Raw genomic sequence first — 17,341 nt, forward strand, 5'->3', positions numbered from 1 at the left:
TGACTGGTTTACAGGAACGTGATCCAAGACACACAGATAAAAAATATTGATACAGATTGGTAAGGATTTGGGCCCCGACACCGAGCAGGTATACAGGTTGTTAAAACAAAAATTCTCCTTTCTTCCTTAGTGTTTCAGGGACCGTTCCTTTGACAGCCATAATGAAAAAGTTTATGCTACGATCATTCCCACAGCCTCTTCTGTGGCTAAGCAGAACAATTCCACCTCCAGGCCTCTCAGACATGTACCCTCCAAACCTACTTGGTTCAAAAAATCTCAACATTTAAAATTGTAGTAATGCTGAGAATATAATTGCACCCTTAGAAGCTAATTAATGACAGATGAATAAAAAAAAAACCCTGGCTACTTCTATACTGACTTGTTATTCTTCATCTTGCCAAAGAGAAGGCAAGAAGCAGGTGGAAAATAAGCATGCATATTATTGCTCATGTCTCTAATTACAGGAACTGTATTGTGCAATGAAAACTCTTTTAACAGAGTAAGAAGCAAATTTTGGAAAGTGCTATCACCTGTTGAGTCACACTGCTCCCAGAATGCATTAACTCTTGCCCTCAGTATTCGGCAGGCAGAGATTTGGCAAACAACGTGAACATGAAGCCTGGTCAAAAGGTAACTGCACTGCTTTAACCCTGCACAAATCTGAAGGCTTGTCTTACATTAAATGCTGCACATATCTTTCCCCCCCAGCACTTTATATCCAAAACACACTATTTATATAGAATGTAGGAAGCCAGTATTCGTAACAGGAGAGGTACAGGATTCTGATAGAAGACTGTTTACTGATTTTGGCCAAGTTTTGTGTGCTATAAAGAGGATGAGCCAAAAAAGAGTAAAAGCCAATAAGAATATTCTAATACTATTTATTTCAGGTCCAACAACTTTTTAATATAGTTTTATGTAGCTCCTTCTTTCTTTTTTTTTTTTTTTTCTTTTCTTATTTGGCCTTGGTTAAACGGCTCAGCTTGTGCTTCGGTTTCAAGAGCAAAGCCAAATCTTTGGCTTGGCTTTACCTTCTAACTTTGGAGAAAAACAAGGGCAATCTGAATTAAAAATAAAAATGCTAATACCACCCGACTTTCATCTCTGTTTTCAAAAAGAAATGGTTCTCTGAAGTGTAGATAACGCTAAATATGGTGTGATAGTGAAACATTCCTATGCTTTTGAAGGACATAAGATCCCCTATCACACTGAAAATCCAAGCCCACAATTTCTGCTCCTGTAAACTGGAATGATTCCACTGTGCACAGTAGGGATCAGCAACAGAAGAGTCAGTCCTAGCCTATCCAGAACAATTTTAAAGGCTTCTCTGATGATGCATAGTAACAAAGTCAAGGACTTTTTGAACCAGTAAAATCAGAATTTTAAAGTGTGACTAATGATCTTTAATCCTTCCCAACCCACGGTTACTTTAAGTGCTCAGAAGATTACTAGTTTTAATTGCTTAACGTACCACACAAATGACCTGTACCAATGGAATAAACCTTGCATAAATACTTCCCAACAATCCATTGTGCGTGAAAGTAAAGAATAGGTTTCAGAAGGTGTTATTTTTCAGAGTGTTTGCTTAGCTTGTTTCCCACAAACATTTTCAGCCCTTTCAGACTTGCTTCTATCCTGTCTCCCCACACACACATGCACATCTACCTCAAGTCTCATTATTTTGAAGCTCTCTACAACAAACAGAGAAAATCCAAAGGACTGTTTCTGGCAGGACTTTTCAAATAAAACAGATTCTAAATATTTAACTTTCCAGATAACCAGCATCACAGGAAACAGCAATGTTGGCATTGAGTCACCTAATAAGGAAACGTTTTTATTATTGCTTACGTGAAGACAGTTCTGTTATTCTTTCTACATATGATACATTGTATGCTTTGTTTTCTTTTTAATTTGGGAAGATTAAGGGTTGTTTGATGGCTTAAAAACAATGCAAAAGGAAGCTCAGTGCATGGTGCTCCCAGGAGGTTGTGAAGCTATTGCAAACAGAGCTGCTGCTGATTAAATCTGTCTATTGTTATAAAGCATTTTGGGCCAAAACAATCAGCCACTGGCATAATTAATGAAGTCCACAAGTGCCTTTAGTGGGGCTTGTTTTCATCAATCAGGAGGAACAGACAGAGGCTAAAGAAGAGTGCAAAACCCTGTGTATTCACCTGCTTGGCTTAGGTCATGCTTGTGAGTAACTACAGTACAGTCTCGTAGCAAGTACCATTGAATACTAGAAATTTTGTCTCACACATGTAGGCTCATTTAAATAAAGATAACATGGAGGTGAAGACAGGCTTTCCCTTGCACCAGTCATGGGCATTCACTTTTTGCTTGTGTTCTACATATCTATCTATTGCAATCATGCAATGGCAGGTACAGCTTGCAGAAAGGAGGAATCTTTGAAGTTGTCAATCAGTTGCAAGGAAAAAGGGTGAAAATACAATGTCATGATTTACATGACTGAAACAATGAAACCAACAAACAAAACAAAAGGCAGGAAGTCTAGATGCAAAATTGAAACTGAGAGAAAGGGTTTCAGTTGTGCCTTTTCATTTTGAGAAACGCAACTATTTCAACCGGTCAGTACAACATATTTTAATTTCCTTCTACCTCCTATACTGTATAAGTCGGTAAAGCTCCTTAGTGTACTTAATAGTCCTGTACTAGACACTATCTCAGCCATCTCTCTGCTGAAACTTTTACTTCTGCTTGCATCGATCTGTCCAGACTGCAGCAGCCCTCCCAGAAGCAGAGCCAGGGCTAGAGCCCCGGAGTTCCTGGCCAGCTGCCACCAATGTAAGCAATGAAACCACGCTGTCTCCCTGCACTGGCTGACGTCAGATGCTGTCGCATACAATGCTTTGTAGGCTGCTTAAGTCTCCCCAATGACATCCTGAGGAAGTGAAACTGGCACAGAATATAGGACAAGAATCTGATAGCACTGGTCATTCAGACTAACAGTGTTGATGTTACGACACTTGCATTGAGTTTTATTTGAAAAATACAAATGAACTTCCACAAAAAAAATCACAGCCTTGACTACGGAAACATTCTTACTTACAAAAGCACTGGATTAATGCTGAGCTTATAGTCCACTAATTTTAGGATCAAACACCTAGTTGCTCTGCAAGTTTGGTATCCTTCAGGATTCTGCAGTATGCAAACCACAACTAGATAAGGTATCCCTGAAATGGTCTCTGAAATCCTACATAGATAGGTAAAGACATCTTTCCATGCTTACTCAATGTAGAAACCAAACTATGTGTCCTTCAACTGGTTGCTCCTAAGAACTCTTAGCTTGGTTTTGGAATCTCTGCATTTTCAGAATACAGCCTGCAAATTCATAGCATGATCTACAGCCTTCATTCCTTGGTGTCCAATCTGGCCTTTGGCTGCAATAGTCAAAAACAGAATGTGGAAGAATAGAGAGATGAGAAATCAGTGTTGCTAGAAAAGCCTAAACCAGCAGCATTTGAGATTGCAGAGTGATACCTAGGCAAAAATGGAGAAATATGCAGTGGAGATCAGCTATTGACAGCAGAGAAAGCCGACTGCAAAGAAAGAACTGGAAATACAACAGGGAATTGTGTGTGCAACAGTGAGGATGATCTTTATACTAGAAATAACAGAGATTATGACAAAATTGCATACGGCTCCAATAAAAGCAGGTATGAAAAAAGGTGAATTAAGCTTAAAGATAGTATTCTGACCCACAAACTTTCTTATTCAATTGTACGGGGGGAAAAAAAAGATCCAAAGTAAGGATCTTTTCCTCTAGCCTTGCTGTAGACAGGAGATGCTCCATATAAAACTCACACAGACTCATTTTGACAAGTGCATTGAAGAGGTAACTGCATCATGACATCCTTGAGGCTAGCACCGGGGTTAGTTATATTAAATTCTCAGACATGCATGACGGTATTCATGAATATTTAGTGCTTCTGAATAAGACTTCAATGTGCAAAGCATCACCTCCACTGGAGACAATGAAGTTGTACAGAAAGATAATAAAGAAAAAATACTTTGCTCACTTTCAGCTGGCAATACAAGTGGAGTAGCTAAGCCCTTGTGCCGACAGCACATCCATTAATGTTGAGAGGAATTCCAGCTATGCAATAGCAGCAGGATTGGGGTGGACTGTCCTATTATCACTGATCCAGCAGACTGATTTACTACAGCTACTTAAAGAAATGAAAAAAACCTTCCAGGCCTGATTCCCTACTCTTCTCATTAGGTCCCAGTGGTGTTTCCCTTCTGACTGCAGTGGAGTCACTCTTGTTTACGCTGCTCTGAGTGAAATGAGGCTTCATGCTTGCTGAAACTAAACCATCTCCTCCTGCAGTCATTTGCTATTATTATACTGAAATGTTTAAAGGATGAACTATAGGATGTGTGACTACATTAGAAGTCACTGTGTCATTCTTGGGACGCTGGTAAGGAAAGAGAGAGAAGTCACCTTTCAAACCAGAAATTTACACTGTTTCTCTGTTTTATCAACACAAAGGAACTAAAAATCATGTCCTGATAATGATCTTAAATTGCTTTTTAAATCTGATTAGAAACTCCAAGAACACTAAAATTATAAGTCCCTTAAGCTAGGTAGGATGTAGCATTTATTCAGCCAAACACGAGAGCAATGAGAATAATGATTCTCTTATTACTTTCAGGCAGTAAGGTCTATTGAGATTATAGCTCCAGCTATATGATGGTAGTTTGGGGAAAGTCAGAGAGGAAACATCCAAAATCAGAATTTACTTATACTTATGGTCCGCAAACCAACAGAAAGGGTACCTGCCTCCTTGCCAGCCAGAATAACTGGGTACAGTGCTGTTATGAAAGAAGGGTGAGCTGCACCATGACTGCGTGTGATGGTCATGAACCTCTGCAACTAATCCCATGCCTGCCTCTGATAAGAGTCTCCTTTGTAATGAAGTCTGTGGATGAAATCACTAAATGACAAGGAAGTGTGATCAGACAGTATCAGCCCTCGGCAGCTCTTACATTTGCCTCAATACAGACCTGAAGATTTGGCCTAAGGACTGAGCGGGAGCACTGCAGACACTAAACCCTTTTTACAATTTGAACCTGAAGTGAACTTGCAATCCTCAACTATTTTCTACTTCCTTGCCAAAACTGTATCTCCGCTTCTGGGGGCACAAGATGCATTAATTTGACTTTATACTCTCCTGCTCCCAGACCAAACACCAGCCAGTCTGTTGTTCTGATATAACTGGGTGCACTGGAAAACAATTCAAGGGCATTACAGGTCACCCACATTTGAGCAATTTTTGTGTTTATAATGAATTCTCATTCAACAAAACCAGCATCTAAGCACTCATCCAAATAGAGGACAATAAAAGCCCTTTCATTTTGATAAATTGTCTTTAGTCACTAAAGGACAATAAAAATACTAAGTTTAGAGACCATCAAGATCTCACTGGAAAACAACAGAGTAAGGTAACCCACTGATTAAGTTGTGATAATATGAGTTTTTTCATAGGTTGTTATGACTGTAATAGGTTTTGTTGAAAAATTTCATTGCGACGGTCTTTGGTGGAAAACCAGGTCTTTAAATGAAAAGATGTTTTTTATTCAAAGTGTTAGTTTTTCATTAAAAAATGTGATTTTTAACGAGAACAAAACCAAAAACCCACAACAAGTTATTTCTTTGTGTTCAACTTCCTAGAGAATCACAAAATCCAAGATCCCTAAAAGTTTTCTGAGGTATCTCTGAGCTTTTAAAAAGGGAAGACCATCATATCCTGCATGTATAGTCAGCCTGAGAACCCTGGCCCCCGAAAAAGAAGGAACTAATGAAGTTTCAAAATTTCAGCTCCCAAAGGCATTAAAATGACCAGTCAAGATTTTGAGTTTTGAGCTAAAACTATTCATGTTTTTGTAGGGTTTTTTTTGTTTGAATTTTCATCTTGCAAATAATTTTTTTAGCTGAAAATGCATATCTTTTCAAAAAAAGTTCCTTAAGAAGTTAATTTTTCCCTAGAAGCCTGTGTTTTCAACTAATTTGGAATATTAAGCTTTGCCTTCTCTTTTCTCTTGTGTTTTGTAATGCGCCAAGAGAATTTAAGATCTGAAATTTAATTTACAGCCTTAATCTCATTTAAACATAGTTTTATTTGTGGTTGAATGCAGATACTTGGCCTGCTGTTCTTAAACTAAAACAGGTATTAAAAATAGCTTAATGAAAAACAGTGGTCTGTCTCTTCAACCACTGCTTCTTTTCCAGTAACACAGAAATCTAGTGCATTATGACAACAATAGTTAATGTTATTTCTAGGCAGTACAGAGTACAGGGAAAACATAGTGGCTAGCATTTATCTGGAACAGTCTGTTATGACAGAGGATGGAGCATGATGGACAGGGTGGAGTGAAGAGGAAAGCAAGCCAGAAATAATACAGTGTTCGGGGTATATACAGCATCTTGCAGACGAAAAGATCTCAAGTGGTTTTAAGTACTTTAGCTATGTAATTTGACAAGAACAAGTTCCCTTGTGCCAATTATGACCCTTGGTGTGGCTCTTCGTGGAAAGGAGACTTTACACTGGTCCTAAACAGAAAAGCCAGTATATTGCATCAAGACCAGGCTAGGGGAAAGGATCCATGGATGACAGCATTAACCTGGGACCTTAACAGTCCATAAAAGCAGACACCATGGTAAAGGCTTGGACAGATACAATAGCTACATTGCAGACACGTGGCCAAGGCACAGGTTCTGGATTGAATTCCACTCCTCCCACAGAAGTCCCTGTAGGAGTTTAATTTATCTTGCTTTTGTACCAAAAGGAAAATGCTACCATTATTGACGAAGCCTCAGAAAGTTCCTGCATCACATGGCTTTTTTTTTTAAAGAATTAAAGAAAAAAGCCAAGAATTTATAGGAAAATAATTAAGCAATGCATGAAGTGTAACATGAGCTGTCAATCTTTCCAGGGAGTTTGTTGAGAGATACATGGTTTGGCAAACAAGAAAGTTGGAAGCCATATGTGGACTCAATCGTTCCATTAAAAATCCCTCCAAATTTAAGCACTGTGACTGCCCATAACCTGATCTGCCAGGGACCATCTAGAAAAGAATTCAGTCAGTCAGAAATGTACATGTCAGGAAACTGAGGTAAAAGTTTGACTCCAGCCACCAGGGCTGATTCATGTTACATGGCTACTGGTCCTTCCATGGTCTGTATTTCCATTAACAGCAGTCAGAGCTTTTTGTGCAGAGCGGGGAGAGATCAAGCAGTAGAATTCCACAATTCACATAAGATATTAACAGGGGAATATTTTTTCCATAACTGTTTTTGGCTTCTCTTAGAACACTTCTTATTCAATTATTGGAAAAGTGGACAAGTTGGTCATTTGACCTCATGAAAGAGAGAGAAAATTGCTTTCCTCAGAACAATCTAATCTGTCTTCTAAAACCAAAATAATCTTGCCAGAACAGCTCACTGGATGATTTTGATTAAAATTAAGAGCAAAACTTTAAATTTTGGTTTTCTTAACCTTAACATTTTCAAGAGTGTTTATCAGCTCAAAGATGAAGACATAAGGTGTTCTTAACCTTGCAAAATGTAGGAGAGAGTTTGGTTGATATCCTTGGAGTGATGGAATAATTTTCTTCACTATCTATATTCCAAACAGAGTTTCTTCTTCTTCAAGAGCATAACCACGAATTTACTGAAATTTTGAAAAGATGAGTCTCAGAGGTCTCTGACATTGCAGATATTTCTTTCATTTTGTAACACATTTTTTTTACTTGCTTTTCCTCAAGAGTGGTACTGAATTCTTAGTATTTCAAGAAAAAAAAAAACAAAACAAAAAAAACAGGACAATTGTTTAGATGCCAGTTTGCAAATTTACACGCCTAATTCTATATGCTCACACTTGACCTGGGTCTCCTGCACAAGAAAGTGCATCAGAATCAAGAAAAATATTGCCTTTACTGTATTGACAAAGATATGTGAAGGTTACTGTCTATGTTCACTGCTTTTAGGGTTGTTGGCTGTGAGGGGGCAGGGAAGGGAAGGCAGTTCTGCATGGAACATGGACATTTTCTGCTAACTATCAGGTCATTGGGATGATGATGGAAGACTTGGCAGCTCTTGCTGTCGACCCTGCTGGACTTCTAATTGCCTGCAAAATTTGGAAGAACTATCCTCTATATACCACACAGCAATCATAGTACATCCAGATCCAGACTGGAAGATTTATCTGTTTCCCAGAAAGATTATGTCTTTAAATATGATCCAATCCAATATGTTTTTGTGCATTAACATGATTTATGTGACTTTTTTTGCATCTGTCATTAAAATATAGACTGTTAGCCTGACATCCCTCTTAGGAATGAAGAGGCTTATTGATGCTTTTATGATTGTGCAATCAGATGTCTGGTAAACTGTGGAAAGCTATGGGTAGGTGGGGGAGTGTATGTCTAAAAACTAAAGAATTTCAAACAGGACTTGTTGCAGAAAGTAACGTGATATAATTAAAAATGGTCAGGAAAGATTACTATCTTTTGGCATCAAATTTTAACACATGCAGTAAAACAGAAATTATCAACATTGCATAAAACAGACTTTTCTTTTTTTTTTTTTCCCTCTCCCCTTCTCTCCCCCCTCCCAGCGGGGGTCCAATAAAAACCTGGAACATCCTGAGCATAAAGAACATCAACTGGATGTAAAACAGAACACTATTTTTATAATGGTTTAGGATGGGATGATCTTCCTCTGTAGTGGGAGGAAAAAAACTGGAGATGTCAGTGCTTGATCTTTATAAAGGTTTTGAACTAATACGTAAAATTAAACTGAAGATAAATGACAATGCTTGTGAAAAGGATTATTAAAGATAGGACAGCACTATAATTAGCATGATCCAGCAGCCTGCAAATTAAGAATGTATCATAATATACAAGCCCGTGGGGAGGTCTGGAAAGTTTTATATTCTTGGAAGAAGCTGAAAGAACTGAAAGAAAACTAATTTTTCTTTACCAATTTAGGACTGGCAAGGCAAGAGGACCAAAGTATATGAAGAGTAATTTTCTTCACAGGTGAAGAGGGTGAAAAGGACTGTTCTCTCTTTGTGTGATGGCTAAATCAAGACTAGGATATCATTAAAAATTGCTAATGAAAAGTAAGACAATGTTCTCCATCAAGAACTAAGTCAACCATTTACTGATTGGCCCTAATCGTGTGAACAATCAGTAGTTTCAAAGGCACCAGTTTTTCCGCTGCCACGGAGTATCTTGAAATCAATATACTAAATTAATACTACTCTGAAATTATTCTGTTTCTTGACAGAAAAATACCCCCCCCCCCAAAATACAACAGTAGGGGATATAACAAGACACGACTGCCTCACACATCTCCCTCCCCAACAGTTTCTTAATGATGTTGTTTTTATAGTAAAATACAAATCACAAATTATAGTTCACTCCAAATAATTGAGTTAATTCAGGAACTCTAAAGGGACCATTTAGTGAGTTAGCAACCAGAGCCAATCCAAAGTGTCTGAGGATGCCATACAACTGTTGGCCTGGAAGCTTCCGGTCCTCCTCTGTATCAGTTTTTCTTTCCTAACTTCCTCACAAGGCTTTTCTCTTTATCTTTCATGCATAATTTGCTGAGATAATGGGCCAAACAACAAATATTCTATCAGCTGATGCTTTCCAGCACCCACAAATTTTAAAAGGCCCAAAAGCCAGATCTGTGGCCATCACAAAAAATTCAGACTTCAGCTGTAGATGTCATACATGCTTAGGGATCAATTCAATGCCATTCATTTTAGGTACTCTGGTTTATCAAACCTACGTGCCAGAACATCACAGAATTTCAGTATGCTGTCCTGTCTCCTAGCCCATGCAGGTCTCAGATACCCAAGGCCATATGAAGTCACGAGTTGTGCCTATTTCAGCAACTAATTCCCATGGTCTTGGTTTCTCCAGCTACAGATAATGGCTGTATTTACAACACAAGTTTGGGAATGCAAATCCCATCTTCGGGTGTGGCTGATACCTCACCAATTATTGGAAGGAAACACTGTCTTTAGGGCTGAAATGAGATAATAACGGGAGGAAAAAACATTGGCTTCCCTGTGTAATTTGGTGGTTTGCAATTAATTAACCACCCCTACTCAGGCTACTTTCATATGGAAATCTACTTTATATATATTCATTTAAACTGAATTTCTGAGTACCCAATACAGGCCTAATACATTCAGAGTCAGTGGGACTCTTTGGACATACGTGCATATTCTGCTTTAAAGTCCTCACCTGGCCCACCTTTAATGCTGAACACAAGCAAATTTGAGAATGGAAAGCTGGCCAGGGCTCTGCAGGCCAACACACCACTTACTAAGAATCCCTGCTGAAAATTGGAGGCAACAAGCTTTTAAAACACCTTCTTCCCCCACTTCTGTGTGCTCTTCTCTCAGTTTGTTATGATATCCGTTTTGATTTCCTTGTGTTCTAACTGTTTTCATATCTCAAATCTTCACATTGTAAACAAGCCTAATTCAAGATAGTTCTAGAAACCTTCTAATTAATTTGTAATAAGTATGTAGCTGGAAACATGCAATTTTTTTCTAGCTATCTCACACATCTTGAACCGCACATAATTTATCTTCAGTCAATATTAAAAGCAACATCTGGAAAATGCAACAATTAATGAGAATAAATACAAAGTCACTGAGTTGTTATTCATTTTCCTGTACTTAGAGAGGAATGGCTATTAGCATTAATGTGATTGGCCAGACACAGAAACTCTTACATTGATTTCCTTTGAAAGAAAATGCTACTTTTGTTTTTTATGTAGGCTTTTTTAACCTCGGGACTGAGTTTTGCCAAGATAGGCAAAGGGGACATGAGCCAGGTTCAGTTCGGAATGAACATGAGCGTTGGAGTATGGAACAAGGTTTGTCTTCATCTTTTGTAAGAAGGTGACTTTCAGGGAATGATCAGTGAACAGGGATTCCACTGAAACAGTTGCTTCTCAGAAACAAAACAAAGCACTCTAACAAAACAGAAACCTCACCAACAACCAACATAGTTTCCATGTGGGAAAAACTCATATGTATAAATGTTTTAAAGCAGTCAGATGACGAGGCAATAAAAAACTGCATTCAAATCTTAGAATGTCACTCTGTCACTCTAGTCAGTCTCACTGGAAGACTTGGCCAACAGATTCAGACTATATGGACAGATAAATGCAATCAGCTATTTGGTATAGATACAGACATATAATTGCTGCTTACATTATAACTTTAAATTCCCTGGTTTAGTCTATGAACAATGTATTCACAGCAGGCATTATACTAACTGTTCTCATTTGCATTTGCAGCCAGTCTATACTACATTACTGTATGTACACTTCAATGTTCTCCCAGATGGCATTTTGAGAAGGAAACTCCTGTTGGAATGAGACCTCTGGGGCTAATTGATAAAATCTTGTAACAGATTTTTAAAACCTTGAAACTGATGGTTGATATAACAATAGCAGCAATAAAACACTAGTCTGTTGTGTCAGAAAATTAAACAAAACCAAAACCTGTGTGCACAGCGAAAGCCAAAAATGAAAATGAAGATGATTCTACATTACTAGAATACCCAGGTACGGTGGCTGAAATCTGGGCACTCTTGAAGACCCTACAGCTATAGTTTGAGGAGACAATGAATTCTGATTTAGGATTCTTTGTTCTGGATGAAAAATGTCATAAACACATGATTCACTACTTTTTGCATAGATGTGTTAACAATTTTGACAGCCTGACCCTGCCTTAGCAGGCTTCATGCCAGAACAGGTCATTTTCTCTGGGCTGACCCTATTTAATGCTGGACCATGTATGGCTTGTCCTCTAGCACCTGCTTAAAGTATATAAGCAAAAAGCTCGCAGAAAGCATTAAGCTGGCACAAGACCTACATCATGTGTCTGTGCCTGATCCAGATGAAATGTGAACTGGTAGCATGTAGTCAGAGTATGAATGGCTGTTCAACCGCTGTCTGGGAGTTCTGCCATTGACTGCCAGGGGCCCTACATTTCTACCCAGTTGTTTCATGTATTTAAAATTTAACACACGAATCAAAATCAAGTACAAATAAAGTACAAAAAAATGTGACAATTTCTTCCTGTCTTCTATTTTGCCAGTCATACCAGATTATCAACGAAACAAACACCAATTTTTCAATCACTTTACAATGCTTATTAAACAAACTACACAACTGATCAATGGGCATAAAAATCATGAGTGCTAATAATGCCATACTATTGTGTCTTTAAGGAAACAGAATGCAAATGTATTAATAAGAGAATAGAAATTAATAGTAAATATGTGAAATCATACTGTGTCTTAGCCAATGATACATCATTTAACCCTGGCTCTTTTAATTTGAATTACATTGTCACCAGAATCTCTAAAGACTTTAAGCACATATGTAAATATATTCCAGATTATGTATGACTCTAAACAGAGCTATTGTTACATGATCCAATGTTGATGTGGTTTTTACCAGCAGTAGCATTTTGTCATCAAAATTTAATAGGTTAAATATCATGCTACAAATGCTTTCAGTGAGCAGCAAAAAGAATACTCACTAGAAGTCATTATAGAAGATGGATATGAACTACAGCAATTTCATGCTCTGCATCTGTAAGTCTCCCAAACGCTATTACTCTCTGCTAAATTAATTTAGGCTGATTTATTCAAATGAAAGCACTGGATAACTAATTTGAACTAAAATTTCCTGAGCCGTTATTTTCTATCTTCCAAAGCCTAAAAGCTTATGCTGGCTTTACTGGCTAATTGTAACTGGCAGATCATTTGCAGAGTAGCAAATGCAAACCACTTCACTATGAGTACGATAAATTTAATGTATCATGTATTAATGTACTCATCTGTGATTCTTAACTCACAAAAACATTCTCCTGTGTGGACTGATTTCTCAGGTCAAGACAAGTTTCTTTATCACCATAACTTGTTGACGATAACACATTAGGATACATATTCAGGTCAAAACTAGAAAAAATAAAACCAATACAGACTAAAATAGTAAGCTTTTAAATAGGATATCTGGTGTTTGCCTGAAATTTTTAGCATTATCATTTTTCTTTAGTTATTTTCTACAGGCAGGGCTAGGTCATAGTCTTATTTGCACCTGAAGAATTTCTTTGAAAGCACTTGGGTTGTTACAGAACAACAAAGAAAAAGTGAGCATATTATCAATAACTTTGGTTTCAGAGTTTGCAAAGCAAACTGAGTAAAGAAGATATCTGTATTTATCCCTTATATTGAAGTCTGGGTGCCCAAAGGTGGTTAGTTTACAGTCTAGTGGATTCAGTCACAAAATCCTTCCTATTCCATACATGTAGCAGCCCAGAGTTCATTCTCTGTGGACTTTTCTAAAAGCCTTGGCACCACTCTAAGAAGTGACCAGAGGAAAATATAACCTAGTTTTTTCAAAACCTTAAAAGATCTGTTTACTGAATATCAGTGAGTCTTAGCCATCAAAGGAACTTGTAAATACAGAGTCACTGACACATTATTTTTTTGGAGCCTGAAAGACACATACCGCCTACCACAACTGGTGAAGACACTGTGTTTATCACCTAGATTCATCTTGATTGATTATGTCAGATTACATATACAAGAGAAGTTAGAGCAGAGAGATTATGGATTCTCCCTGGCACATCAGGTATGCCTACAAATTAAAGCAAAGCTGGCTACATAGGTGACTTCTACTGCTGACTTCTACAAGTTCGGTATGGCACCACAGACTGTAGCATGTGGTAGACCTCCAGAGATCAACTGTGAGCATGTCCTGTTGTTAGTAAATCCACATTAATCATGCTTTTGATGCTAATGTGCCATGGGCTAGCAGCCCTAATACAGGTAGACTAGGTGTCTGATTTTACTTCCTTTGTAAATAAGTCTTTAGATGGGCAGGAAGTTACAAGTTCCCAGTAATAAACCCACCTTCTCTTTGGTGTTCTTCTGATTTTGTGTGTGTGTGTGTGTGTGTGTGTGTGTGTGTGTCTGTGTTTGTTGAAGCTTTGGCTTCTAGCAGCTCCACTGCACTGCAAACTCAAAAATTTTTGCATTAGATCTAGTCTCTAGCACTGTAAAAATTAAATAAACACTCCTAAAAGTGATATATTCCTATACGTGTATTTTACAGAACAGAAATCTCAAAGGAATTTTGTTCTTAATAACACTGGCTAAACAAATGACAGAATAAATCTTCAGCACAGAAAGTGCTCTTGTCTACACTCTGTTTAAGATCCTTTCCTTAAGTGCCTACTGGAGCACCAAGAAGAGGAAAAAGTATTAATAATTATTGCTTTGATGTTAAAAATAGTTTATATAAAGGAATCTGTAAGCCTCTTAGTAAGGATATGTCTGTCTTTCTTATGACGATTGCTTGTCTTTTTAAATCCTTTTGGGCCTCAATTCAGCAAAATACTTAAGAACAGTACTTAATGTAAAGCACAACCTCAATTTCCACTGGATCTGAAGTGTGCTTCTGGGTGATTTACTGAGTCATAGCCTCTATCATTAATATTTCCTGTTAAATTAAACATTTTTCCAGAGAAAAAGAAACCAGGAAACTCAAGAAGATTGTCTAAAGTTTATTCCACTGAAAGGAAGGAACAGTAAGGAAGGCATCAAAATTTATAGTCACCAAAGCACCGAATGTATCTGAATATTATAGAGGCTTCAATCTTTGGACATTCACCTGATATTCTTAGTCCAGGTTTACAAAGCTCAGTTCTGAAGAGTGGTGAAAAAAAAGTAAAGCCAAAATTCAACCGTTATAAAAAAGCCAATATAATTAATTCACACTAAACTGCTGATCAGTCTGTAAATAGCAGATGAAGTTTCTGATGGGAGTTAGTTTCTTTTCAGGTTTGCTTCCAAAGATTTACTACCAAACATGTGTAACTCACACTGTCACTTTCCATGCACCTTCTTGCTTCAAATCAACCCCCGCCCCCAAAAAAAAAAAAAAAAAAAAAAAAAAAAAATAAAATTTTCTTGTGCAAAAAAAAAAAAAATCTCATCAGTGGAACACCTGCAAGAGATTGAAGAGAGGCATATTTAGGAGAATGCTAACAGGGCAGAGATCCGGACAGACTGGCGCCAGAGAGGAAGCCACAGTTTGAACATTTAACCAAACACTCAGAAAAAAAAAAAAAAAAGAATACAAGTAGATAACAATGAGGCAAAGAATTAAAGAGGATGCAAAAAAAAAATGTCAGATCTCCTCACAGATGCAAACAGATGTGAGCCAGAGACTTTAGTGGAGTAATGGTCAATTTACACCTAGTAAGGCCTGGCCAAAAATATTTCCATATAAAAGGAACGTATGATTCATGAACCTACAAAATCATCACAATGCAAATCATTAAGTTGCTATTGTATGATGAGAGTGGAAGCATAATGGTTATTGAAATGGCTTTCACTTAAATGGCTTCAGTTTTAAAAAGGTTTAATGCCTGTCTTCACAGGAGCTTTGCAAAGTAAGGACAGCACAAGTTCTTACCTGAGCTTTTATTGGTTTTGTTTTGTCTGCTCTTAACTTGCTCAGTCCATAACGTAGGATAACGAGAAGCTATATCTAGAAAAAAACCAACAGAACAAAGTTTGTAAATGTTACATTTTTTTAAAAAGTTACTAGCAGATGAATAGTAACTGGCTAATTTTAAAGATAAATGGATCTAAAAAAGAAAAGGGCACACTGGTTTCTAATGAGGCAGTTAAAAACTTCATTCATGCAAAGGCATGAATAGTTCCTTCCTCATCCTGTTAATACAAAAGGCTGACATAAGTATTTGTAGACTAAATTTATATTTAAATGGAATAAACATCTCCCAGTGTGGACCCAAAATATATAATAATTTCAGATTAGATTCTGTAAGAATTGCAGTGAGTCATAAGGCAGCCACAATATAGGACTGTCATTGTATAGAGGTCTTCAGCTTTCTATTTACAGAGCACTGAACTTCCTTAGAGGCAAATAAGCCTGACAAAACATCAACCTTAACATTAGTAGGCAATATGCTGAGGACAGAATTTACCCTTTGGCCCCACAGTTTTAAACTGCAATCTGGCTCATGCTTAAAACCTGTCTCTGCCCTGAATAGTGACAATTAAAATTGCTAATGTCGGTCTCCATAGCTACAGTGTCACCTCAAAATTATCACAAAGAATTCTTTGCTTGTAAGCAAATTCTCTATTGTGTTTGTTGTCTTTATCTGGAAAAAGGTACAGATGCTTTCAATTTCTTGCAACTTCTCCAGTAGTTGCCTTAACTCTAAGGTAGCATTTGACATTGTGGTATTCAGTCCGTATGCATAGTTCAATACCGCCCTGTTAAATTCCTGTTCATGCTCACCTTCTTCATCACCTTGAGGTTGAGTCTCCAGCGCGGGAGCTGAGGCATCATCTGAATTCAGAATGGAAAAGATTTGCAAGGAGACTACAATTATGAGAGTAAGCTAAATAAGTGTACATACGTGATTGATACTAATGATTTGCACATAGCCCCGGCCGGTAAACAAACAGTAATTTAAACATGATTTATAGGTACTACACAGCATCTATCCACAGACTACAGATTATGAAAGGATGGCTGTGGAGGTTATGGCTGACGTAATGATTGCAGTCTTTGCAGGCATGAAGTGATCAGGTCCCTCCCTGTAGAGTAATTCTTCATTTTTAATGCTGCACATTGATACCAATAGATTATAACTGACCAAGTCAACATTTCTATAGAATTAATTAGATATATGTATTGAAGGGGTAGGACCTGTGAAAGCAAAAGCAGTCTGGGGTGAATGAGTGGCTGCAGACCTGTTGACACCTTAAATGAAAGGAAAGTTAATTTCGGCACAGCAGGATCTATTTAACAGTCAAGCTCATTTTATAAGCAAGATTCACAGATTAAAGAACCAGAATGTTGTTTGCGTAATTCAGTCAGCCATCTCCATCCATCCACTACCAAACATTACTGCAAGAAAAAAGGGAGGAAAGTTTAGAGAAATGATAAAAGGATGGGAGTAATTTTAGGTTCAGTAAAACACAGTGGAAGTAGTGCTGGAAAACAAAAATTCAATATGAAAATTTATTTGTTAGAATTCTGGGAGAAAGAATGGTAACCAAAGGCCTATTGTTACCTTACTACATTTTCATTAATTACAATTATTCCAGGTATTGACTGTCCAATCATTGCTGTTTCCTGTAACATGGAGCTAACTCCAAGACCAAGTTGTTCCATAGTAAACAGCATCTTCCATACAAAGGGTCTATTACCATTTATTGCAGTTTCACAAATGGA

General features: G+C 37.5%; 1 protein-coding gene across 7 annotated transcripts in view; it reads right to left on the reverse strand.

The window, feature by feature from the left end:
- SMOC2 (SPARC related modular calcium binding 2) overlaps positions 1-17,341 on the reverse strand; it is a 141,658-nt gene that overhangs the window by 53,604 nt on the left and 70,713 nt on the right. For 4 of the 7 annotated variants that reach the window (XM_014951162.1, XM_014951161.1, XM_014951160.1 and 1 more), the window contains exons 6-7: positions 16,400-16,483; positions 15,548-15,622 (exon numbers count right to left, since the gene is read on the reverse strand). In XM_014951162.1, coding sequence (XP_014806648.1) covers positions 15,548-15,622; positions 16,400-16,483 — 159 coding nt within the window. The remainder of the gene's footprint in view (positions 1-15,547; positions 15,623-16,399; positions 16,484-17,341) is intronic. The other 3 variants (XM_014951167.1, XM_014951166.1, XM_014951165.1) reach the window with 1 other exon arrangement.

The sequence above is a fragment of the Calidris pugnax genome, unplaced genomic scaffold (assembly GCF_001431845.1).
Source record: "Calidris pugnax isolate Ruff unplaced genomic scaffold, ASM143184v1 scaffold24, whole genome shotgun sequence".
Classification (NCBI taxonomy): Eukaryota; Metazoa; Chordata; class Aves; order Charadriiformes; family Scolopacidae; genus Calidris; species Calidris pugnax.